The sequence below is a fragment of the Meleagris gallopavo genome, chromosome 10 (assembly GCF_905368555.1).
Source record: "Meleagris gallopavo chromosome 10, MGAL_WU_HG_1.1, whole genome shotgun sequence".
Classification (NCBI taxonomy): domain Eukaryota; kingdom Metazoa; phylum Chordata; class Aves; order Galliformes; family Phasianidae; genus Meleagris; species Meleagris gallopavo.
Window position 1 is genome coordinate 8,160,096 of NC_139413.1, and position 25,827 is coordinate 8,185,922.

Here is a 25,827-nt window from a genome sequence, read left to right on the forward strand (position 1 = left end):
CTAACTGTAAATGCACAGAAACGTATGGAATGATACGCCTTCGGTCCTGCTCTCAAAACCAGAACATGTCTGATATGAATAACAACAATAACACTGAGGGATTTAGCAGTGTGCAGCTGTATGAACAATCACACACACACAGGTTTAATTGTTCTGTCAGAACAAGCCCTCAAAAGAAATGCTAAATTGCACGGAGATAAAGTAATCTCTTGCCTCCTGCATTTAGCAATAGGCAGGACTACCACACTAGCAAATTACTGCACATTTCTTTAATAAAAACAGCCGATAAGAATTCGATGGCTGCAAGAGTGCATTTTGTGACATATGTACAGATACATACAATTGTAGATTCACCCACATTAATCTGCCTATATTGCTTTATGCTGCACAAAAAGCTTTTTATTACCTCACATTATCAAATTATTTTGGTGCAAGGGAAACAAGTTGCTGTATATTAAAAGGAGTTATCCATTAGCAGTAAATATTTTAAGAACCCATTCTTGTTTTTAATACTACAGTACTAGAGCCATACGTTTAGCACAGAATATCTTCTGTTCAGACACTGAGTGAAGAGAATGTGCTGTAGGCAAGTTTCTGAAAGAAGGGAGGCACCCCAGCTGCTTGTACATAAAAATACGGCGAGGGCACACAGTTTGACACTTTATCACTAGCTTTAAAGGGATCATGAAAGCATGCACAAACTAAAAACTGCCTAAATAATTCAATGCAGAAAATCATTGTATTATTTATAACCCCACTAAAAATCATGACTTAATGCTAACGTACAATTTCAGCATTATTTAGCAATTATCTGCATCAATTCTATGTTGAACTTCACTGACTTTGTATTCACTATGGATAAAACAAAGCTAATTTGAAACTATATTGATTACAAGGGCAATTCAGTTTTTATCATTGCACTCAAGAGCAAAAAGAAAATACTATTACAATTAGCTGGATTGAATTTCAATACATGGTATCTCAGAAAGATATAAGTGTTAAAAACCCACGTGTAAAAATTCACTGCGTTCATTAAAAGCATGCAATAACAATGTAATACAAAATCTATATCCAAACATTAAAGTATATACATACGCACATTCCTTGCAAGTAAAAAAGTATTATGAAACCTCTTTTCTTGATAACTCTGAAATAAAATTGTCAAAATGAACCCAGAGCCATTAAAACCCTTGCCAAAGTTGGGACGCTACACCTGTTACTGCAATTTGGGACCAGAGCAGACTGGAGAACAAAAGGATGAGATTGACATCCTATTAACTACTTGGCTCATTAATAAAATAACAAACTATAACTTTCTGAACAGGGCTAAAAAGTCATGCGACTGCCAGATCAATTTATTACAAATACAATATTGATGTATTCCATTACCAGAAACTAAAATAGATGGCTTAACACAGGTCTGTGAATAGAGCAGAGCATATTTGCTATGAGAAACCTTTATCAGAAACAGATTTAAGACAAATTAAATCTCAGATCTATACTGATAAATCTCCCGGGTTTTCCCCTCTCAGCAGAGATGAAGTACGAATAGCATTTTTTTTCCTTCTGAGCAGTATGCTATGACAGAAGTATTGCTTTAAACACCGTGATTTAATCATGCTATTCAAACACAGACAGTGAAATAATCTTATATTCACTGATGCATTACTCTAACTGGAAAAAATTTCCTCGCATGCATGTGAAGTAGGACAGACATTTCAGGGCTCTTACCTGTGCAAGTCTTCGCTTTTCTGAGTTCTCTCTTTTCTCACTATGCACTGTGTAGACCGGAGCACTCTGCACTGCAACTGCACCACAAGTTCGATAATCTTCCTCACTCTCCTATGCAACGAAACAGATTCAAATTCCTTCATTTATAATCATTATCTGCACATGTATCCTCCATATTATGCATGCAGAAAGCATTCAAAATTATCTTGCCACAATCTATTACTGTCATGAAAATACCATCTGTAGTAAGAAAATCAAATTTGGCTTCACAAATAGCTAAATTATCAACATTGTCATTTAAAAGATGGATTGTTCAAGTCTCTAGGAAATATTTTTGAAAGTTTTCTTAAAATAGAATAAAATATACTTTAAAAATGGTTCTCTCTCTCCACAGAAAAATCTCAAGCGGAAACAAAATCTTCCGTAGGAAAAGCAGCTGCAAAAAGCCCAAAACATCTTTTCTGATATTCCTGCAACATTACTTTTGTAAAATGAAACTGTACATTCATTTTTAAACATTGCAATTGTTCACATATCCTATGAAATCCAGAGAACTGCACCTTCTGAAATACACTGCACTGCAAGGCTCTCCCATCGCAAATTCTCAGCTTGAAGCAAAGGCTACAATTGTGATATCAAAGCAATCAACTTTATGAAAACATACATCCTGTTAATGCATCTTTGAAAACCTCTGTTGTTCTATGATAAAATATGCAAACAATAAAGAGATTATTCAGTGGATGCATAGAATGACAGATAGTTGCCAGAGGGCTCGTTATGAAAAATGTATTGTTGAACAAAGGGCTAAGCATATTTCAAAAGTCATTAAAAACACAAATCTCATGTGATTTGTTAAGTATGAGCTTCAAGCATACAGGAAGCAAGGTAAGAGAGTAGAAGTGTACTACGTACCTTATGTTTCAACTTATTCCTCACTTCTTTTATTCCTTGCCTTGCGTGGTTTTTTGCCTAGAAAATTAAAAGGCTGCGTGTAACTCTGTAGCCATGCAACACACTTTATGATGCCGCACTTATTGTACCTATTTCCTTTTTTTACACATGGTGCTATAAAGGACAATTACCTGTATCACAAATGTTGTGCGTGCCTCGTCAGGATATCTGATACATTTGTGCTTTGTCAGTATATACAGGGCTTTCAGTACATGCATGCCAGTGCAGTGAAAACATACATGCTCAAAAATTCTCCAGTATTACTAAAGACAGGCTGAAAATGGCCTTTACTCACTCCTTTATTTGAAACGGGCCTTTAAATTTCAAAGGCTATCTTAGCAGTAAGGCACATTGGAAAAATGTTAAGATTTTTCAAGATGACTGCTACAGTGTTCCAGTCTGGCAACTTGCAGGGCAACATCAATCTTAAGAGAAATGAAGTGATTTCATATGCAGATGGAGATTTTGCACAGCGTTGCTGAACAGAATAGTGCTGCTATTTAGGACAGAATTGTGTATGTATTAAAATAGGCAGCTAAGGATCACTGTTGCATAGAAAACAGAATCAAGAATGTTCTTCAATAGAGAAATGAATTATCAATACAGAATACCATGTTCTTATGTGGAAAAAAAAAAGAGAGGGAGGGAGGAAGAAAGACGGAGAGAGGGGAAAAAAAAGGGAGAGAAGGAAAGGTGAGGGGAACAAAACACAAAGAAAACTAAGCCTAATAGAAAGTGTGTTCTTCTTACATGGATATAGCTCGTATAGGAAAAAAACTAGAAAAGTTTTCAAGGTTCTCTTGAAAATAGAACATTATAAAATACAGTTAGGGGCTGAAATACGCAGAAATCACCTATTTTTCTATGTTTTCCAGTACATGGAAATTTGAAAAAAAAATCATTTTTTTGATTCAAGAGGTCGGAGAATTGTTTTCATCTTTAAATCATACATCTACAAGCTCAGTAAGAGCACAGTGGGGTGCCATGTAGCAGATGCTAACCTGAGAGCCACTTTAAACTTTCCAGCTCACATTCACAGCTTTTGGATGCATTTAGGAGCACTTTGTTCTAACTCTGAGGGATGGCACCAATCACATTATTTACTCAAGGACAGTTATCTAGCAACTAAGACATGCATATGCCATTTCTCTGGTGGTAGGCTCCACAAAGTGCAAGTGTGTGAGAAAACACATGACAATACTGCAGGCACACAGATCCTCAAAAAAATTTACCAGCTCCTTGGAATGAACAGAAGATCGATTTGAAAAATCTTGATTATCAAGGACAATTAACAAAATTGAATGCTGGGATAAGATCGTGTAATCAGTCTAAGCTAATGCAAACCACATAAGAATAATTTCCAGATAACCTGTTAATGAACCATTCCTTAAATTATGAATGAGTTCAAGATATGAAGTAGATTTAATTTATTTACCTGTTTCTCTCTTCACGACTGCTATTTTTTTTCAATCAATGCAAATTAAAAATTCTTTTTGAAAACTTTACTTAAAGTACACTGGCTTAGACTGATCATCTGATTTATTCAGCACTACTTATTATGCAGTCGACTAATGAAACATTTGGAAAAGCAAAAAAGAAGCCAAAAGTCTTTTCTCGTTTATTTAAAACCTAACTCCTAAATACTTCCTATTTCAATTTAAACTATTGCTTTGCTTTGTCCTGTGGGATTTTTCCACACTGGCTATACCTTAACTATTTATATGCTTTGTTAGTTAGACAGGATTTTAAAATAAGATATTTTTAAGCTCAAAGCAATAAACACATCTAAGTGCGAGTATTCTGACAGAATTTTTAGAACAGCAGATGATACAAAAGACTTGCTGCACGCATTACTGATGCTTTACATGTCTTTATGATAGTGCAGCACATACTGCCAAAGAGAAATCACATCTGTGTAGACAGGACTCCATTTGTCCTGAACAACATTCTCAAGTGAAAAGACTTTCTACCACAGGTTAAGACTATATACTATATAACTACATACTGTGGGTCCTTATTTACAATTAAATGTAACATTTACAAGATGTTTTAGACTCACCTTAACTTTGCAATACATGAGCTACGTCACCAAACCACAGTGCAAATGAGAAGTTCTATTTTCAGAGTCCATATTTTGATGACATTCTCATCGTGATACAAAGACTTTATAGCTGTGCATCAATTTGTTAAATGACATTCAAGTAAGTACTATGATTGAGACAACAGCACAGTGATTCTTTGAAAATGTCTGATTTTATGTACAACCTAGCTGGGAGATACCAAATCAATTCTAAAACCCAGTGCTCACTGAGAAAATGAATGAAGCTAAAAGTATTTGGCAGGCTGAAGTGCTTCTCTGCAATATATGTAGAAAATGTTTAAGTATTCAGGAAGAATCAGAGATAATAGGTAGAGAAGGCATTTTTACATATAATTTATTTGAAATAGATAACTTACAATTTTGTATGCTGTTTTCACAGCCGGAGTGGCTTTGGTCATTGCTGTGTTGATCAGTGCACCGCCTTTCTGCAATGAACAAAACGGGATATGTTAATAACATTTATAACCTAAGTTAAAAGTTAAGACAACAGGACAATTTGAGTGTGCTGAAAAGAATTAGCAGCCTAAAGAGGTAAGAAGAGCACAGCTGTGTTTCTTCCACAGCCTACTGTCTGCAGACACACAAGGGTTACAGTACGTCATTATCAGAGCTGACGCTTTTATCAATGCATTCTAACAGGATGATGTATTGTCATTCTTTATTCACTGCTACCATATCAAAATCAATTCAGAGTTACAGCAATTTATCTTGTGTTCCTACCCTAAATTATGGAACTTCAAAATACTTCAACTTGAAATAAATAACTATCATGTTTAATCACCTAAGAATTCTATTAATCTAAAATAATATATTTTACTAATCCTGCAGAATAACAAGGTTGTATCAAGTATCTTCTATTAGTCAAATTGCACAAACCCATATTAACTACATGCTGTTTACTAGAAGTGATAAGCTTCATATCAGTGTACTGAGTCTCACCCCACAGTAAACATGTTATATTTGTATGTTTTCTTTCCAAATAAACAAACTTTTTTTTATTATATACATATAAGGAAGAGGGCAAAGTTTTGAAGAAAGAAAGCTGTCAAGGATACAGTTTTTTCTTTTTTTCTTTTTTTTCTTTTTTTTTCAAAAATCAATTACTTAACCAACAAAATATTTATACCTTCACAGTATACATCCATTGCTGGTAAGATCTTGAATTTCCTGAAATAAAAATATAAAAAAAGAAAAAAAAAATCAAACATATATTCAACATCTTAAATGTTTCAGCCCTCTTCAAAGTCTGCATTAAAAATTCTCTTAGAGGATTATTCATTAATTTTGTTCTTTCCAGAGAGACAGAGAACTTAAAGATAAGAATATGTACACAGTAAGGAAAAAAAAAAAAAATCTTACTTAATGTTTTCTGTTTTCTTTGTGAATTCCTATCTTTTCACAATGTTTTTTTAAATTCCAATTGAAGTGCAAAGAGAAATTAAAACTACAGAAACATAACATACTGTTAAAAATTCTGAAAAGAAAACACCAAATTAAAGGAAAGAATATCTAAATGAATTGTGTTCAAGAATAATGATCCCACTGGGTAACCTTTCAAGTAAGACAATGACATGAAATGCAGATGGTTCCATCCCCAGGAAAAAGCACTCGAAAAAAGTCTGAAGATTATGTCATCATCATGTACTTATGCATAAGAGAAATCACTGCAACATGCTAACTGTATCTACTTTCTTTTTTTCTATAGAGGAAAAGGAATAACTATAAGGCAAGTGATAGCTATTGGTTTATTTAGGGCTACCCCACGCCACCAAGCGCAGGGTTAAATTCTATCAACCTCTTGTTGAAGAAATGAATACTATTTCCAAAACGTGCTTCCAATGAACCTGAGGGGACCAAGGCCTGTCCCCTCTCTGTGTAAGTTTTAGAGATGAATCACTTGAATACTCTGGTACCATGAGTTATTGCTAACCGCAACCAAGACATTTGTGTTGACATGATGAAATTTTGGAGACTGGCAGTTTCTCAAGGAGCGTATTGATACATCTGTGATGATACAGACTTCTAAAATGACATCACAAAACTTTAGCTTTGCAATAAATTAATAACCTAAAGCCATGGTAGCCTATTGCATGAGCTAAACCAAATCACACTCACTTCCTAGAATGTGACTGAGAACTAACTGGATAAGAGGTATTCCCAAGTTTCTTTGCCAAGTGAGGTGGAGAAACTGAGCTGCGTGCAATTGTACCAGGCAGTACAACTTTCACCCATGACACTAAAATCCACATAAGCCATTTTGTGACAGACAGACTCTCAGGAAGGATAGCATGAGTGAAAACAAAGCAGGCTTGGAAATGAGAGAAATCAATGATTATTATGGTCTAAACTCCATTGAGAATGTCAAAGAGAAACCAAAAGCAAATACTACTAAGTTTTTACTTCTTCTGTTTGGCTCCCTGGAACTACCAGCGAAGGTAGTGTGAAAAAGCATGCAATATGAGAATATGTAAGCGTAAAAAAGATGGCTATCGAATGTCTTTTCACATTTAGGGCAATAAAACTTGATCAGCTTTCTGAAACTAATTATTTATAAAAATATTTTCCAATTTCCAGTATAATTTTCTTTATTGATTTAGTTATGGTGGCATATGTGGAAAGATACAAACTGAAAAAAAAAAAAAAACTTTCCATTTGAATGTGCAATTTTTAAATTATACTTTCTCTACTCTAAAATGCACTCAACTCTCCTTCTAACAGCTTATAGCTCTCTAAAGTTCTATGAATTTCCTGTAAACTGGGTTGTCATCTGTGGGCTTTCTTTGTTGGTGTTAGTGTTGGTTGGTTGATTTGTTTTTCTAGTTGGTTTTTTTTTTGCTTGTTTGTATGTTTAAAACTTTGGACCACTTGATAAGATGCATGGGATTCAACTCTGAAAAGATCATAGTTCTACGCCATTAGCGTCAAAAATGTCACCTTCAATTGTATACATATTGTTAGCCCTGCACTTCATAATGATAATGAGACAGCAGTTATGTAAATACTGAATATATGCCCTAAGCAATTTGTCCACAACCTGGCAACGTACAGCTCAAGAGACTTGAAAAGTCACCACACAGTGCAATCCAAGTGAGAAGGGCTCCTTAGGCCGAATACTCCTGCCCAGATGAGACGTGGCTCACAAGCTGCCAGTACATGGCCAAAAATCAAACTTTCTCTCTGCTCTAATACAGTTTTATTGAGGACTCTTGACACTTAACTGCAGTGAGAAAATAGACTAAATACTGACATTAGCTATCTGACTAACAGATGCTCAATGGCTAAAATTTGTATAGAGAGTAGCATAAGCATAAGCTACTCTGTATTGACAGAAAGGAAGCAAATCTCTGTTTAACTTAATCACACTTTGATCATGAAAAAAAAAACAAACAATGTGCTAGACCATAGCACAAGACTCAGAGGGAGGGAGAAGGCAGTGAAAACCTTTTAAAGGACACGTACTCTGAGTGTGATGAGGGCATTTTGCAGAAGGTGAGGATGGCTCTGAACTAATACACCATCTCAAGTTCTCTGCCCTGGGAACATGCCTCTGTAAGAGTGGTCCTGCAAAGAAAGCCCATCCGTTGCTGCCATCTGCAACTCGATGGATGTGGTAGAGCCTCCATTTATCAAGGAACCTTCTACCTTGCTTTCATCAGGTAGTGCTCGTGCGCTGTCATGCATGCTGTGATCCAACATTTTGAAAGCAGATATAGTGCCTCAACAAGAAATACAGCAGATAGGGTATATAATGGGAATATATGTCTAACAGGAAACCATGCAATAATCCTGCAATAATCACAAATTGATTCAGCACACAGTCTTCCATATTGGTTAACTTTGTAAGCTGACGAATGTGAAAAGTGTTAAAATAACTGTCAGAGAATACAACCGTTGAAAACATCACCAGGAATAATACTTTTTCAATGAAGCAGGCAAGTATTTCTATATTCCTTTTCAGATGATATACAATTATTCAATATCAAGATTCAATTTCTTTTTCTTCAGTAGTACATTTGCTAGAGAGAATTAACTTATCTAAACAGAAACCACTGCTTTCTGCATTGCAGAAATAATTAGATGTGAAAAAGTTGGGTAAGTTTTTGAAAACCTAACTATCCAGAACACAATCAGCAGCACAAATACAAACATTGTTTTTAAAAAGTTAGCACAGAATTTAACAGGTAGTATAAACATGCAGATAAAATGCAACTGACATAGTGACGCATTTGATCACATTTTAAAATCTAAGTATTGTTTTACTGGATTAAAACAAAATATCTTCATTTGTTCTATTGACACAAGTGGATACATTATTCATCCCAGCAGTCAATTGTTGAAGGCTAAAACCTTTCAAGACTGAATGGAAATGTTAAAACAGTACAAACATTAATGACTTCTAAAATGTATAAGGACGTCATCATATTAAACAGCTCTCAGAGAAAAAGCATCAAGTATCACACTCAAATTAATTCTGTACCTCCACAGAATCCTCCCGCTGTGATTTCTTCTTCAAAGACATCAGAGAATCCCCTTCCTGCATTTAATTTTGATAGTCGACCATCAATAAACTAAAACAAAAAAATAAAAATAAAAATCACACTTGGTTGGTCCTTATATTTCTTTACAATGCTATAATGGTATGTATGTATGTCATGATGGAATTTATCTTCAAGATAACATATGGCCTACAGATAATATATAATTTTATATGGACTTTTCAACCAAGAACAGCAAAAATGTCAAAATACTGTAAAAAATATCACTGTTACTTCCTTTGAATTTCTGCTACTTTTATGTATATTGAGTAAATTACATGTACAATGCAGAATTCACAAAAACAATTTGTAAAATCTTATAGCCAGTGAACTTACACCAGTTTGTTCAGAGGTATTTTGAATTGCTTTCAAGATCTTCTTGCTTTCCTAATGGCATTAAAATATTTTAGCATATGTTTATGATAACTCTGTATTTATCATTATCAATTAAAGACAGACAAGAATTCCTTGATTTATGTTGGAAGTCCTAAGGTTACCCCTTATCGTAAACAGAAAATGATAAACAAACCTCCCTTTCTGCTTTACACGTCAGTGGGTCCAAGGTGGAACTTGAAGTACACAGAACAAACATCTGGACACATTTCACCACGTGAACTTCAAAGAAATGATAAGCTACAGTGTCTAATCAAGCTACATTAAAAATCCAATGGATATGTTTTACAGGAAGTAACCTTATGAGGACAGTAAGTGTGGGGACATCATAGAAAACAGCCTGTACCGAAAGAGAAGAGAATGACTGTGGCTTGTTTGCAGAAATGGTGGCATTAGCAGCACGGATTTGATCAGCAGTGTGAAAACTAACTTGAAGGATGTTTCACTTAAGTGCAAAAATGAAGTGGGGCACGATGCCAAGGCAGACTCTCCATCTGACTGAGCACAGTTCAGACTGACACCATGGGATTTTTAAGTTCTAACACAAGTAACACCTATTCAGTTGCAACTACAGGTACATATTGCAATAATCATCCCTATGTTGCATGAGTATGTGAATTTGAATCTATCTGTATGGATATATAAAGAAATGATTCAAACAGGTCAGAAAGAGTCAAAAGAAGATAACTAATGATTAAACCTCTCAGAAGAAATGAATGCATTCTTTTCAGGAATTAACAAGCTTCAAAGAATATTTTTAAAGGTTCAAAATTCCTTTCAGGAACAGCCCCTCCTTATTTATTTTGAAAAGGCTAACTCAAAACTGAGAGATAAAGGGAGAAAGCACTTTCCTAATTACACACAGTTCACCTCCTAACAAGAAATATGAGTTATTCACTGTTACTAAACAGTACATAGGAATTGACCAAAATTAATTGTTTGGTTATGTCATATATTACTACAGATTATCCAAACAATGTCAGTGACAATCTAATGTTTGTCAATATCTTCATGAAACAAATTACATTCTAAGAATAGAAAAATTCCAGCAGCAATAATGAGACAAGCACAAAGATAAGCAGTCCTTTTTCTCTCCTGTCTCAACTCCTTGTTTTTCATTTTACTCCAAGTTGGCGTTTTTCCAAACAGGTTGGGTTCATGGTCATACCTCTTTGGGATCACTGGATTATTTCACAGCAAGAAGAGAGATAAGAACATCTTTAGCTACTGCTGAGAAAAAGAAAAAGAACAAAAAACAAAAAAACAGCCATACTTTGAACTGTAAGGCATTATCTCTTTGGGGAAAGTTATGAGTTCATTCCATACCATAGACTAGCAAAAGATTTATGGGCATACTCAACATTTGGTAAAATTCTATCAACAGCAGGCTGAGACACTGGCTGAATTTTAGTTTTTAGAAGATTAGTTCAATTGAGTATTTAATGAAAATACTGAAAAATAGATCTGTCCAAACAAACAAACACATTAAAAAAACCAACACCTGAAATTATTTAAAGGAAGTGTTAATATTACTAACTGTATTGGCAATCATTACTTTTGAGTCATTTTCCTGACTACCACTTTTAATGAAAAATACTAACTCTGGTGCTACTCTCAGATTTTATCGGACTAAAGAACTATCAGACTCCTTAAATGTTTTTGAATTGTAAAAGTAAAAGATAGACCGTATGAAACTCTGAAGGTTTTGAGGCACAACTGCAAAGGAGGGAAGGCAGACGATGTTGTTTGTCAGTCAAACCCATACATATAAACAAATGTAGGGAGCAGTAAAAATTCCAAGTGAATCATCAGTTACTAAGAAGAAGAACTTAGTGGAGCAAAGAATTTCCAAACAATAGCAGCTCAAAGTATATCATTCATACAATTATATTGTTTAATGAAGTATTCTAACATTTCATGCTAATTCTATGAATGAATTAATAGTTACCCTGGACACTCAAAAGAACTATTTGACACATGCTACTATTAATTCCTTACACTTGAAGACAGAAATACAGTGGAAGCAAGTAACAGTACAATTCCTCGAAAAACAAAGGGAGCTAGAAATGATCCTAAGGTGATTTCCTGGTGATTTGATGAACTTCCAAGAAGAATAGAGGTGGAGGGGAAAGAGAAGATTTTAAAAAAAAGTATCTCCACCAAAAGCAAACAAAAACAACAACAACAAAAAAATACAGCAACAAATGACATGAGTTAAGCTTAACTGTCATGCAAAAAACACTCAAGCATATTTTATATACCCATTTTCTGCTTCTAAAAAATTATTTACTGCTTAACAATTAGTCATTTTCAGGAACATAATAGAATATAGTTTATTCTGTTGAAATGAACCTTTAAAACAGCTCATTTTCAGTGGGAAAAGCTATAAAAGATGCAGCTGGGCTGAGGGTTAGCTGAAGTGGGAGTAACAATCACAAGAAAGTAAGAGAATGAAAAAAATGTTTGCTATTAAACCACACACATCATCAAAATTGTTACTATTTCCTAATCCTTTGTAATATATTCATTTCCTTTAGTGTGAATAAAATTGAAAACTAGCTATAAACAAACTATCAACTGATTATTTTTACTTGAGCATATTAAAGCATAATGAGTAATTTTAGAGCCACATTGACAAGCCCATAATTTCAGTGAAGTTATACCTTTTCCCTACAACTGAAGACCTCACTTAGTAACTTGACAACAGTTTGGAAACTTCATTTGTAAGTATCTTTTTTCCTAAAAAAGTTTCAATCTTAAGATATGCAAAAAGCAAACAGCTTGCTCTATTATTTCTTTCCACTTCAATCACTTGTACCAGGTACACCAACAGGTTGCAGGTCTCTTCATTATTTTTTTATTTACATTTTGTAAACCATATAATATAGCTGTAAAATTGAAGGAGCCCAATTCTACAATCAGTATTTCCTTAACAATTAAGAAAAACATGTTTTCAGAGAACTTCTACAAACTATCATCCCTACATAAATCTTTACTACATTAACTACTGATTAGCACCAAGCATTTTTTGAAAATCAGAAAATCCTATATATAATGAATTTCTCTTCTCTATTATGGTAATCTACCTTCAAAGGAGTCCATTAGATTACTTCAGCATGAACCCTCATGCCTCAGTCATTCCAGATACTTGCAGGAAAATAACTACTTTGAGCCTCAGGTTCTCCTTAATCAGCTACAATATTCTTCCTACAATATTCTTCTGCCCCTATGGCTTGGGTTGGCAACATTCTCTGTATGCCTTCTTCAAAAACCCTAGAAATGAAAGCTGTAATTACAGTATGAATCCAGTTTTTAAATTAAATGCTACTGAAGTCCAATTTAAGCAAGCACTTTGCCGTTTAGATCTTTGGTCACGAGCCAAGGAAGCTGAAAATGAAGTTCCACCATCAAGCTGGGAGATCCATGATTTTTGCCGCCTAGATGAGTTGCTGACTGGCTCTGAACAGGTGCTGCCCCAGTTCTGCAACCTGGAGTTATTTTCCTTTTTTTTTCCTCCCGCTCTTTTTTTTTTTTTTTTTTTTTTTAATAAAAACTATAAATGAAATCTTAATAATAGAATAAAACTAGGATGACTGCCAGAAAGGGATATATATTTAAATATGGATGCATTTCCAAAGCAAATAATTCAACTTGGGGCTTTTACCATCTCATACCTGTTTAAACAGCTGAAGATTAACAGCAGTTTCCAGGAACTGTTTAGTAGTACTGGAACGATGCTTCACAAAGCTATTCTCACAGAAAGTTATAGGTTCCCCCTAAAAGAGTTTAAATGGAAAACATTGGATGTTAACTACAGTATACAAAGATGTTGATTTATTTAAGATCTCACTATACATGCATAAAATAAAAAAAACCACAGACAACAGCAAAGAAATCTTCATACATTTTAAATAGCTCTCAGAACACATGTTGCATTTGAACCTTTCATTTATGAAACTTTAATGCTAGTCTACAAAAAACACTTAGCAAGGAAAAGGTAAGTGGTTTACAGTTAACTCATATTACCTCTAAACGACTCTCCATTAAATATTTCAAAAAAGTGGTTCAAAGTTTGAGGGATAGCAGGTCCTTTGCTTTGAATAGTTCAACAGTCATTACTCTCATTTAACAGGAAAATATTGCAATAAATTTAAATTTATTTTGACATTATTTCCACAAAAACAAAAATCACAAGCATTGGCTTTTGGAAAAAATCTAAATAGACCAGATTAACATTTCATAAAATAAAATATGATCGCAACACAAGGAAAGCACATAGTCCATAGTTTACCAAGCACCCTGCAAAAAAAAAAAGTTTCAATGATGGAAAAATAAACAAGTACTCACTGAAAATGAAGTATTTGCTGAAATTTTATTAACTGTAAACAGCACCCATTTGAAAATAAGGATTCTTTATAAACAGTTGAAGTGGCTCCTATGTTATCCCCTAATTTGATTTATAATTTGCTATCCGCAGTGTGTGCAGAGCACTGGAAGTTACTGACAGGCATTCTCTCAAATTGTCCTTCTTGTCAATACTTTGCGATAAATATTTGAAGCTGTTAGATTTAAATGAATAGTAATTCACACACTAAAAAGTTTGTGTGGTGATCAAGACATTAACCGATTTCATCACAAATCCAAGAGGCCTCCCATCCAAGTATAAAGAACAAAGAAGTCATCAGTTTAGAAATGATTAGTAAGATGAAAAATTGGAATCCAACAAAATTATGCACCTAAATCTGACTCTATGATGATTTACTACCCAAAAAACTAAATATCCACAATGGACTAAGACACCTCAGCCACTCAAAAGAAAAAAAGAGATCAAAGGCACCTCCTTATATTGATCTTCCTGATACTAAAACAGGAGTTCTGTCAGGCTCCAACTGTTAGTCACTTTGAAGACAAATGTATTCATGCCCATGACCACCACTGCTTTCCACCCCATACCCTGGTTAACTGTAATCGCACACGGTACTTCATACACTTTCCTGGCTTCCTGGGACCTTCTATGATTCTAGAATACAACAGGGTATTCTTGGCACGTGACCTCTGTGAGTTTGTCAGAGTAGCTCTAAAATCACTCTCAAATGCTTTTTTATACCTTGCATTTTCTTTTTAAATGATGTAAGTATGATCCAACGAAATCTAGCAGTAAAACCACTCTGAGGTCCTTTTAAAATCCTATTCTAATCCTATCAAAAGCTTCCCTCTTTTTCAATTTGCAGGGGCATATTGTCATAGATAAAATCAAATTTTGGATATCTTACTACAGTACTTAAATTCAAAGTATCAAAAAGCTGTAGCGAGGTTCAATCCTACTCAGAAAAGCATGTAAGTTCATGCTTAACTTGCTTTTAAATTTTATGTTCCAACATCTCTAAGGGAACACTGATTTTAGAAAAAAATTCTCCCAGGAAGAGTAAGAAGCAATATTTAAGCAAATTTACTTAGCACAATCCTTTCCCTTTCACAGAGTACCTGGCTTGAAATGATACACAAAACCATCTCAGTACAGCATCTCCATCACATCTCCAAGATGAGCATTCCAGTTGCTCCACCTACTGCTTCTCCAGAGATAACTGGTGAACACTGTACACATGCAGGACATGCTGAATCTGTCAAAGAGCTTGAACTGTTTGTAGCACTTTAAATAGCACTGCCTTCCTGACCCACTTTGCATTAGCTTTTCTTGAGCTCCTGAAGACTCTTGTCTTAAGAAGATGACCTCAAGCTACTTAGCAAATTCAAAGTGCTTCAAAACAAATGAAACAGTCTCCAGTGAGATATGGTGGTACAAGACATGGTGTTCCTGAGGGCAGACTCTCTTCTCAGTTCTGTTGTTCTTCCAAAAAATTTCAAGGCAGCAAATTAGAAAAAGAATCCTTATTTATTTATTTCTTTACACAACAAATGATTTCTGAAAATACAGGGGTTATGTGGGAGTGTAGAACTGACTAGATGATGACTCACAACAGACTATGAAACCTTAAATTTAGAACCAAAGAAAAGGATATTATTTTCAAGGCATACGTACTCTTTAGAAAAATTAAAAGTAAGCAAAGCCTTTACTGCCACTTTCCCCAAAGTTGTGGGAAAGACAAAAGACAGAAAGGAGAGGTTATCTCCCAGTAAAAGAGAAAACAGGCAATCCTGCTCTTCCCTTCATATCAGCCTAGGAAGAGAGAGCAGCGAGAGATCTCCTTGGCAGCACCTCTCCAGCCTGAGCCATGTAGCAGAACACCAGAAAACAGCAGTTCAAACACACATTTTTAATGTATAGCTGTGCTAGTCTCCTAAATATTTCTCTTTATCACTGGATACATCAGATATTTAGTAAGCACTCATGCTTGGGTGCATTTATTGCCTTATCAATAAGGTTCAGAAAAAGAATAGCCAAGGCTATGCCTTGGCTGAAAATGTATTTAGATCTAATTTGGTTCGCATCCAAAAGCAATCCAATTATTGCAATCTACTGATAGTAAGGTTGCTTTAAAAACTTGATTTGATAGGTACAAATCTCCTACCAGTTCATCACATGAAAGGAAAAAAACCTGTAGAAATTTCAGACTTCAGTTTTAGAGTATCTGCTGTAACTTTTTTGAAATCGCATTAAGTAACAAACACTGTTAACACTTACTTCTTTCATTTGTTTCATACTCTGAATAAACACATTGTTTTCCTAATAAAAATGCCAAATCTTCAAGATTGCTACTCTAATCCTGAGAGGTTTTGGATTGCTATTTATATATTATAAAAGTGAAGCTATTTATCTAATATAAACAAAAAAGCTCCAGAAGTTTTTGGACATGAAGCATGTAACATTCATGTTTTTGCAAATACAGCTGGGTACCGTTAGAAACTCTGACTTTTACAAGAATGCTCCACTGATATTTAACTACTTCAGCATCAAATGGCCCCTTCCGTATTGATCTACAATGTACTTTCAAAACCAGTTCGATCAAAACTCAGTAGGGACTCCATACTGAAAAGTAGACAGCTAATACTCAGACCAAACAGACCAAACAGCCTATGCCCAAACAAGATATCTGTCCTTTTAACAACGGTTGCTATAGAATTTTCTTCCCCTTTCATAGCTTGCCACACACAGCAGGCATTTTTCACTCCAAGCTACATTCACAGTTTAAGAAAGCTACTTATGCCGACCTCAACAGAACGGGAAAGTAGTGATCTAAAACTGTGCAAGGGTTTTAAAAGGAAAGTTAGTGTAGATTAGATGGCATGTTTAACAAGAAGCACTCGCATTTCAACTGTTTCAGGAAGCATTTGTATCTTTTTAGAACAAGACGACTCTTACACTGTTTATATTATTGCTATAATATATGTACATGTCAACTCTTGCTTAATGTAAAATGAGCATATAAGATAGGTAAATATTCCTCGCTGCTGTATCAATTATCAAAAAAGTCCATTTTTAAACATTATTTTTACTTTTATATGAAAATCCCTTTGTTTAAAATCAAAGAAGTAAAAAGATGAAATTTCAGCTGTTGGCCTGACAGTTAAAAACAACCATCCTGAAAATAACTGAGTATGACTTAACTACATGTTCTACTCATGAAGGTACCATTTAAAATTACAAACAAATTACTGCAAGATTTGTCTATTTCTTGCCATCCACTTAATCAAAGATTCAGATGAGCTGGCATTTCTTGCAGTTACAATTAGGCCCTTCTAACACTGCTATTAACATCTATGTTCAATAAAGAACCGTTACAACAGTGTGGCTTTTAACATGAAAAAAAGGTTCTTAGAGAAGGGACAATAAAGAGACATAACAGATATAACACAGAATGGTTAGGTCTTTAAACACAAGCTACATTCTGGCATTTTACTACTCTCCATTTCTCTACTCTACTGTAATTTTTACGCCTAACTTGGGGAAAAGGCAAACAAATCAACGCCCATTTCTCAAAGTAGTTGTGTCCTCAAAAGAAGATTTCAGTTTGAAATTCAATTATAAACAATTATTGCTTAAGCATTCTTATGCATTCAAGAGCACTCTGAATCTTAAAAATATCCTTCAGTTCCCCTAACATAACACTTAATTGCACTATTCTAATTTCTATCATTTTAAATAAAATACCTGGGTCTGTTTAAAATTTAGTATAACTACTTAAAGTGTACTTAAAAATGTGCAGGCTAAAGCACTTCAAAAAGCATTCAAATAAAGCAAGGTCTGACAGGCTGTGCTATCTCCAGTATGGAGGCTATCCCATCCCCTCAAAATGCCAATCAGACTATGAACTCCTGCTGGCAAGAATTCCAAATCATGACATTAGCCTTTGCTCTTCTTTTCCCAATTTCTGATGGATGATGTTACAATCATCATAACTTAAAACAAAGATACACTGAGTTTATTTCTTTTGGTTTAACATTAATAGCTTTGATGATTTTTTCCCCCAAAACTAGAGGTGATTTATCTTTAACGACTATCTTTTGTTGGCTAATTCTTGAAGAAAAGCCAATTCTTCAAAAGCAGAAAATAACTTATTGTTGCTTATAACCAAGCAAGTTTTCAAACAGATATGTCTCCAAGTAGATTTGTTTCTTTGAAATACACTTGAAATGTATTTGTCATGTCATGATGGACTACATTTTTCTTGTTTAAATCACACCTATAATTCTTCCTGATGTTTGCTAGTTATAAGCAAAGCAGGCAAGCTAGTTTCTCCTTTTCACAATGATAAAAGTTCTCTCTTTTATTATTTGTTATTACTTTTCCTCTTCTAACCCCAAAATCTCACCTACCTTTTCCCTGCTAGACACAGTCAGTGAAATATTGCCTTTTAAAGATTTTTTTTTTTTTTTTTTACACCACTCACTGCTTTGTTATCTGTCTATATTGCATACATTTAATGGAGAAAAAAAAAAAAAATCTAGTCTTTGCTTATTACCTACAAGGTTTGTATAAGGTTCATTTTCCCTGGCCACCACAGCATTGCTAAAATTGCTAAAATGTTTGATTGGTGTGGTTTACACCTGCAAGGCTGTCTGAAAAATACCCAGGAAGAATATGTGAAGTAAAATAGCTGGAAAGGAATACAATATTGCACATGCACTGATTGATAAAACAAACGGCAAAATTGTAATCTTTGTATTTAACTTCCACCTTTGCATGTTCAAATTTTATTACAAAATATTTTGTAATAAATTCCCAACTGTTGGACTACCTAAAGAAAATAAGAGCAACAAAAGGTTCAAGTTATGACTAGACAAAATAACAATAATTTCTATATGTACATGCATCTACACGGTTTAAGGACACCTCACAATACTCTGATCCTTGCAATGTCACAGCAGGGGCAGACTGTAGGAACCAAAATTGTTCACGGTTACTGACGTTAGAGATCACCCAATGGCTACTATTTCAACCGCTAGCTGAGCTAGCACAAGAAGACACTGACATTTCACTGAGGAGATTTTCTTTTGAATACATAGAAATTTCTCAAATAAGGAAGTTAATAAAGATAAAAATCTTTTTTATTTTCTTTTTCTCTTCCCTATCAAAATCTTGGAATGGTGATGGGATATTAAAATAGGTAATAAAAGTAATATTTTCAGACACTCCTCAACAACCACGCATGAAGTGGATTCCCTCAGTATTAAAGTAAATCAGAAAATGGTCTTCAGCTATTGTACACATTTAGTAGTCAACACTAAAATAAATAATATGAATAATAATAAATAAGAATCACATAAAGTTAGACATGTGGATGCCAGGTCCCTATCACCAACTGTACTGACTTACTCTACAGATCCACTCCTATTATGCAGTAGTTGCCAAAGTAAACCACAACATATCATAAAAAATAATTTCGGCAGTTATATCAGATTTGACTGATTTATCTTTTTTTAATTCAGTGTCACGATTAAATCATACAAAACATATATTTCTGCTTTACTTGAAAACTTTACTGGATTGATATTTTTCTTACCATTTATTACACACACAAAAAAATATTATCACCTATATCCATTGCACGTCATGTTTCCTGCCAGTATTCAAGTAGTCAAATTTTCCATATGGTCTTTTGGAGTCCCATGAACTCCTTTCAAGACCTCTGAAGCTTCCCGTTTTCCCTTTCACCAATCACATTATTTTCAATAATTGCTAGACGTTTGTTCAAGACATATTGCTACACCAAGGAGAATCTGTCCTACGCTGAAAACAAACAGTTGCACAGAATGAGTGTTCAGTGTGATGAACAGCGTTTGGAATGAAGAGAAGTGTTGGATGAGTACAGACACTATCAAAGCTGTTCTTTACTCAAAGTGAATATTAATGACAGTTGTTTCATGTTTCAAGTTAAAATCATACAGAACACCCTGCTGCAAATAAAGTAGTTCACTTGAACATACTTTTAAACTTATAGGCAAGTGGTAACCATCCAAACATTATTTTATTTTTCATTAGGATGTTTATGATCCTAAAAAATGGTATCCTAACACCTCCCATTTCTTTATTCTGAAAATACAACAAGCTTATTTACAGCAAAAGTATTTCAAAATTATCTAGAAAATATTTTAAGTATATTCCTCACAAAGTTTTGGTCAGAACATTACTTGTGCCCTAAAAGAGTATAAATGAGCTCTCTGAGTTAGATTTTCTTCATTAGATCTAGCATGACGGACTCCAAGACAAAGGATAGTATTTTCTTTGCAATAACAATTCACATGTCCTGAGTTGCACAACAAATGCTCCCAATGCAGTCAAATGAGACTGGCTTTCTTGAAACTTCTAATTTACAAGGCACTCAACTTACTTCAAAAGGCTCACGTAAAAAGAGCTGAACTACCATGGAACAACTCCTTTTAGACTCTACTAGTCTGGAGCAAAGTAAGTTTTCCTATCGCAAACATTTTGTAAAAAACTATATTAGTTAATACAGTGTGAACACAGCTCAATTTATTTTTTTTTTTTTTTTATTTTTTCAATATATACACTTGGTCTTTGGACAAGCCAATCTAAGATGTGCTGACACTTGCTAGCATACAAATATTAAAAAAATAAACAGGCCACAACAATTTCATAAATACTTCTCTTATATGAAGTTGTCGAGCTAAAAAAAAAAAAATTAATACTCAAAAAAGGATGCAGAAACAAAGATAGTAAAGGTCATTTAGACATGTGTGCCAAGAGAAGTGATATATGGTGCACTACTTCCAGTACAATGCAAATACAGACATCTCAGGTACAGCAAGAGACAAATGAAAACAAAATGAAAAGCAGAGCTGAATTCAATGGAGATGCTAATCAGAATGCTGAAGAACTCACGTTCCATTCAACAAACTCACACCATAAAGGACTGACTCCATCCTGTTTATGATCAGAACTAAGGTTAAGAACATCAGCCACACTGACATCATTTTGCTTGGATATATTGACTGTAGTTTAAGACAATTTTTGACGCAATTGCTTGTAGCAAGCTGACGTGGCTTGACAATGACCAATGCCTTCATCTTTGGACTACGGGACAAATTAGATTACCCCTTCCCACGCAATGCCAAGTAGTGCCCATATGGAATAAACTGTGTCTGTTTTGTAGAAAAGATTCATTTTTATGTAATTCACACAGCGCTATTCTTCAACAGTTCTGAAAACAGGCAGAATAATTTCAGTACCATATGCAAACTGAGTTTTCATATAAAAAGAAAAATATAATGTCTGTCAAACAGAAATACTTACACTAAACACTTAAACGTTTCCATATGGGTCACTTTTTAATCCTGATAGTTGTCTAATGCTTATTAGTGGCATAGGCAGCAAGGCATGGCAATAAAGACTACGTGAAAGAGAACCTCATAATATTTCACCATTTCCCTTGCAAAAGAATGAGCTTGTGCACTTGTAAATTAATGGAATAAAAAAGTTGTCTTACTGGTTTGTATCTCAGAGCATCTCTGTAGGATCCAAACAGTGATGCCTGCGCCCGAAGAAACGCCTTGGCTACTCCGTCACCCGTAGCTGTAGACTGCTTTTTCAGTTTATTTTTCAAGGCCGAGACCTGCATGACAGAGTAGAGCAGTTAAATTAACACCTCAGAAATTGGTACAGCGAGGTATGAACCCAATCAGCAGGAAAACCATGGTGTCTACAGGTCAGCCAAAAATTCATCCTCTTCCTTGATAACTTATCTTTTTAACTGCAAAGAGCACCTGCTGGTCTGTTAATTGAAATGAAGGCAGGGGATGATGGTAGAGTGCTAATGCAAATTGGTTATGCTCTCTTTTTTTCCTAAGGCCTCTTGACATAAATAAGCTTAATTATTTTACAGTAAACTGCATGTGAGCCACTTTTCTGCAGATCTTTTTCAATCATAAATCTTGTCTTCTCATTTTGAATAAAGACAGTGAGGTTTTTTTTAATTTATATTTCAAAGGTTTGTTTTTAAGTACTCCCAATGCTCACTTGCAATTCAGTTATTGAGTTGTTTTTTTTTTTAATATCAAATTACTATCTTACATCATTTCTCATGCACCATAGGAGTAGCTGCTACCAGCATCTAACAGTGGGAAAGGTTCGCATAAATTCAGTGGTGCATTGTCTTTTGAATTGTTCTTGAAAATAAAACATGTGAAAGGGGAAGAAAAAAAAAAAAAAAAGAACTCTGACAATGCACTTGTAGCTTAAAAAAAAAAAAAGGAAGAAGAAAAAATGCATATTTATTTTTGTGCTTGACTTTTTTTTTTTTTTTTCTTTTCTCAAGAAGATGCATCTTTTCTTTTCTTAGTATAGATGACCATTACTTGGAAAAATTCCAGAAAAAAAATATTCTATCAATTTGGAATTGTTGCAATACTCTTTAAAGGTATGTGGAATTACACCCAGTTATAGTTTTATTTTCCTAATTACAACCATGAGGGATATCTGGAGAAATAAGCCAACTTCAACTATGCTGTGAATACAAGTTCCTGCCTCTCTTTGTATTTTGACACAACCGTAACAGCAATATTTACGTCATTAAATGCTATACGAAGTAACACATATACTTCCTCTTTAACCAGAACATTATGAGCACATACCATCAGCAAAACATCTTTCATTCTTTGAGAAATATATGCAAGAATGAATATCTTTTTGTTTCTTTATGCAAGCAGTCATGACTGTTCTTGTAGATGATGATTGTAATTGAAGTGTCAACCTAATTAACAACTAAACTTTGAATAATGCTAATGAGAACTGAACATGGCATCAGAGAAAAGACCGGCTCTACAGGTGATAAACCTTCACAGTAGTGACATTTTCCAGTGTAAAGTCACAGTTACTGTGATCTGATCAAAGAGAGAGACCCCCATTGGGTCCAATTATAACTATAGTTTTGAAAAAAGAATTACTGAGTTATGATGTTCATAATCTATGCAGAAAGGCCTTTACAGTATAGGTCTTTTCCCCATAGCTGTGATCTTTTCAATTTATATCCAAGCTCCATAGATCTAGATAAAAGTTTAGAGCCTGCTTCGTTTAGCCTGTGGAAAGCATACACCAAGACTCATTTACGTTTTTCCCTTACACCTCAAAAGAAATTAAAAAAAAAAAAAAGAGGACAGTTCTTAGTACAAAATCAATTAGGGAGGTCAAGGTTGGAAAAACAAATGCACGCATTTTATTTTTTTCATGCTGTATTGTTATATTAAAATTGTTAAAAATTAGGCTTATTTAATTCAGGCGCAAATAAATGGGAAATCTACCCATCAGTGGTAGCTCACTTTCACCAAAAGCAAAGAAAAGAATTCTCAGCCTTAGAGCACTGTCTCTGATAAACAAAGCATGCTTAAATACGTGAAAATTTCCTTTTCCCTCTACTTTCTTGGAAATCTATGCTATTCTAAATTATAACTTGCATACATTGATGAAAAAAAAGATGTTTTAAAATATGTCTTGTATTGTTACTTATCTTACACCAGTTTATGTCTTATAAAAGAGTAAAATAAAACTGAACACAGCCACTTTAGTAGAAAATATTTAATCTGGTATAGTTGCATTAAGAATTATCGTGAAACATTAATTAGAATTCAGTAGTTTTTCAAAACAGGAAATATTATTTAGTTTTATTTTTTAAAACAAAAATAATCCTATGCTATCTCTTCAAATATATTAAGAATAACTCAAACTAAAATTTAATTCACCAAATACATTTCAGCTACCAAGTCACGTATTTCCCAAACGCATATGTCACATGGTGTGACATGATCAAATGATCAAATGGTAAAAAGTTTCAGAGCTCTATCTTGTGTTCAAGTTACTTCGTACTCTCAGTAGTACTGTTCTAAACAGGCATGAGTTCATATGTTGTGTTGATCGAGGCCTGACTATCATTATTTTTAGGACTGTTCTCAAATCAGGTGAAAAACAACCGTTTCATCATACAATGCAATGGGGCACTGGGAACACATGAACTTTATTCTTACAGCTCAGCTTCACAGACACTCAAACAGAAGAGGCACAAATGTCCTCTTCACCTGAATTTTGCAGCAACACATCTGTAACAGTTTAGTATTAGTTTCAACAGTGACTAAATCAAATCACACTGTCAATTGCCATCTTGGCAAGTCTAATCTCAGCATGGGCTCTACCTATGCACACGTAGATAAACACACAGTAGTGTCACCAACAAGCAGTATGTTCAGTAAAGAATTTCTCATGGATCAATTTTAATGGAAACAGCAAAAATAAAACAGTCAGATAACAGACATCATTCCAACTTGTGTGAGATCACTTGTTTCTATGTTCATCAGCATTTAGTGCCTTTCCCTCCAGATAGATAAACAGTTGAACACTCCTCATGTCATTCTTGGAGGCAGGGGCACAATTAATGCAATTAAGAAAAATCAAGAAGAAGGAATGTGTGTATTTCACCTGAAAGAAAAAGGGTCCTGTGCTGAACACCAAAAGTGGAGTTGGGAAAATTTCAGTAGGTGGTAAGGGAAAGGAAGAAAAGAAAGGAAGAAAAGAAGATGTAGAGGAGGGGAATTATATAACGATGCGAGGGAAAAAGGGACTGTCTTATTTTTTCATTTCTGGCAGGACCCATATACCCTAAAATACCCTAAATACCCTAAAAGTATCAGGATGCTTTAGGCAAACACATATTTAAAACAACACCAGAAAGCAAAAAATCTCCCACTTCACTGCATTATTAGTACATTATTAGTTCAATAGCACTAAGAACATTCCAGTGGACTGGTCTTGAAGGCAGAGGGCTCCAGCACAAAAATGCGCAAGAAAACTGCACTGTCTGGAGTGCAATACTGAGCTGCCATCCTGGAGGAAGTTCTGGCCTCTGAACGATTATACTGGAGTTTTAAAAGTTTCCCCAAGCCTGATTTCTCAAGCGGCGCAGCTGGAGTCCTTTGCTGAAGCACTCCTAAGCACCATCACTGCTTGCTTGCCCAGGTTTCCTGCAAGCTAAAGTCATCAAACACCCATGGGCTATCAAACCACCAAGAGACAGCAAAGCCAGGCTGCCCCTTGGGGTAGTTACCAGCAAATCCTCCCAGCTCCACAGTTTAACCAGACAGACAGCGACAGAGCAGCTACTGCACTCAGTACCACAGGTACAGACATGAGAATGGGTGCTTTGAACTCCTTGTAAGGGTTTGGTGCACGGCAGGTCTACGATCGCTTATAACCTAAAACTCCTTTGGGTGATGCAATAATGCCAGAATAAATCTCTCCTAAAATTTCAAAGGAAATACACAGCACTGGTATGAAGCCAAAATACGCCCCAGTGGCAGCTTTACCATTTCTTTTCCTTAGATATGTTTTTATCCTTTTACCTATGATTACGAATGCCAGACTTTTTTTCTCCATTCCTTTCCATGACTTAAACAGAAAGAGCCTTTAAAAAAGTTTAGAAAAAGGACCTAGAAACAAACCACAGAGTTAGTGGTTAATTTTTTTTTTTTCAAGGAGTCACTTAATGATCTGTCTCAGAAATGATATTATTAATTCACACTAAAAGCAAACTGTTTTTATCTTCTCCTAGCAACTGCTTCTCATAGGAAAGTGACTTCATTGGGCTGTTAAACACTACCAGTGAAGAGCAATCAGAGCTTTCAGAAGGTTTAAATCAATAGAATAGTTTTTCA

The 25,827-nt window shown here is 34.7% G+C and overlaps 1 protein-coding gene across 5 annotated transcripts in view; it reads right to left on the reverse strand.

The window, feature by feature from the left end:
- The window catches only part of DENND1B (DENN domain containing 1B), a 155,236-nt gene that overhangs the window by 32,133 nt on the left and 97,276 nt on the right, over positions 1–25,827 (reverse strand). For all 5 annotated transcript variants that reach the window (XM_085232102.1, XM_085232100.1, XM_085232104.1 and 2 more), the window contains 7 exons: positions 21,618–21,743; positions 13,386–13,487; positions 9,261–9,351; positions 5,910–5,950; positions 5,140–5,208; positions 2,644–2,700; positions 1,732–1,842 (listed from right to left, as the gene is read on the reverse strand). In XM_085232102.1, the coding sequence (XP_085088228.1) occupies positions 1,732–1,842; positions 2,644–2,700; positions 5,140–5,208; positions 5,910–5,950; positions 9,261–9,351; positions 13,386–13,487; positions 21,618–21,743 (597 nt within the window). The remainder of the gene's footprint in view (positions 1–1,731; positions 1,843–2,643; positions 2,701–5,139; positions 5,209–5,909; positions 5,951–9,260; positions 9,352–13,385; positions 13,488–21,617; positions 21,744–25,827) is intronic.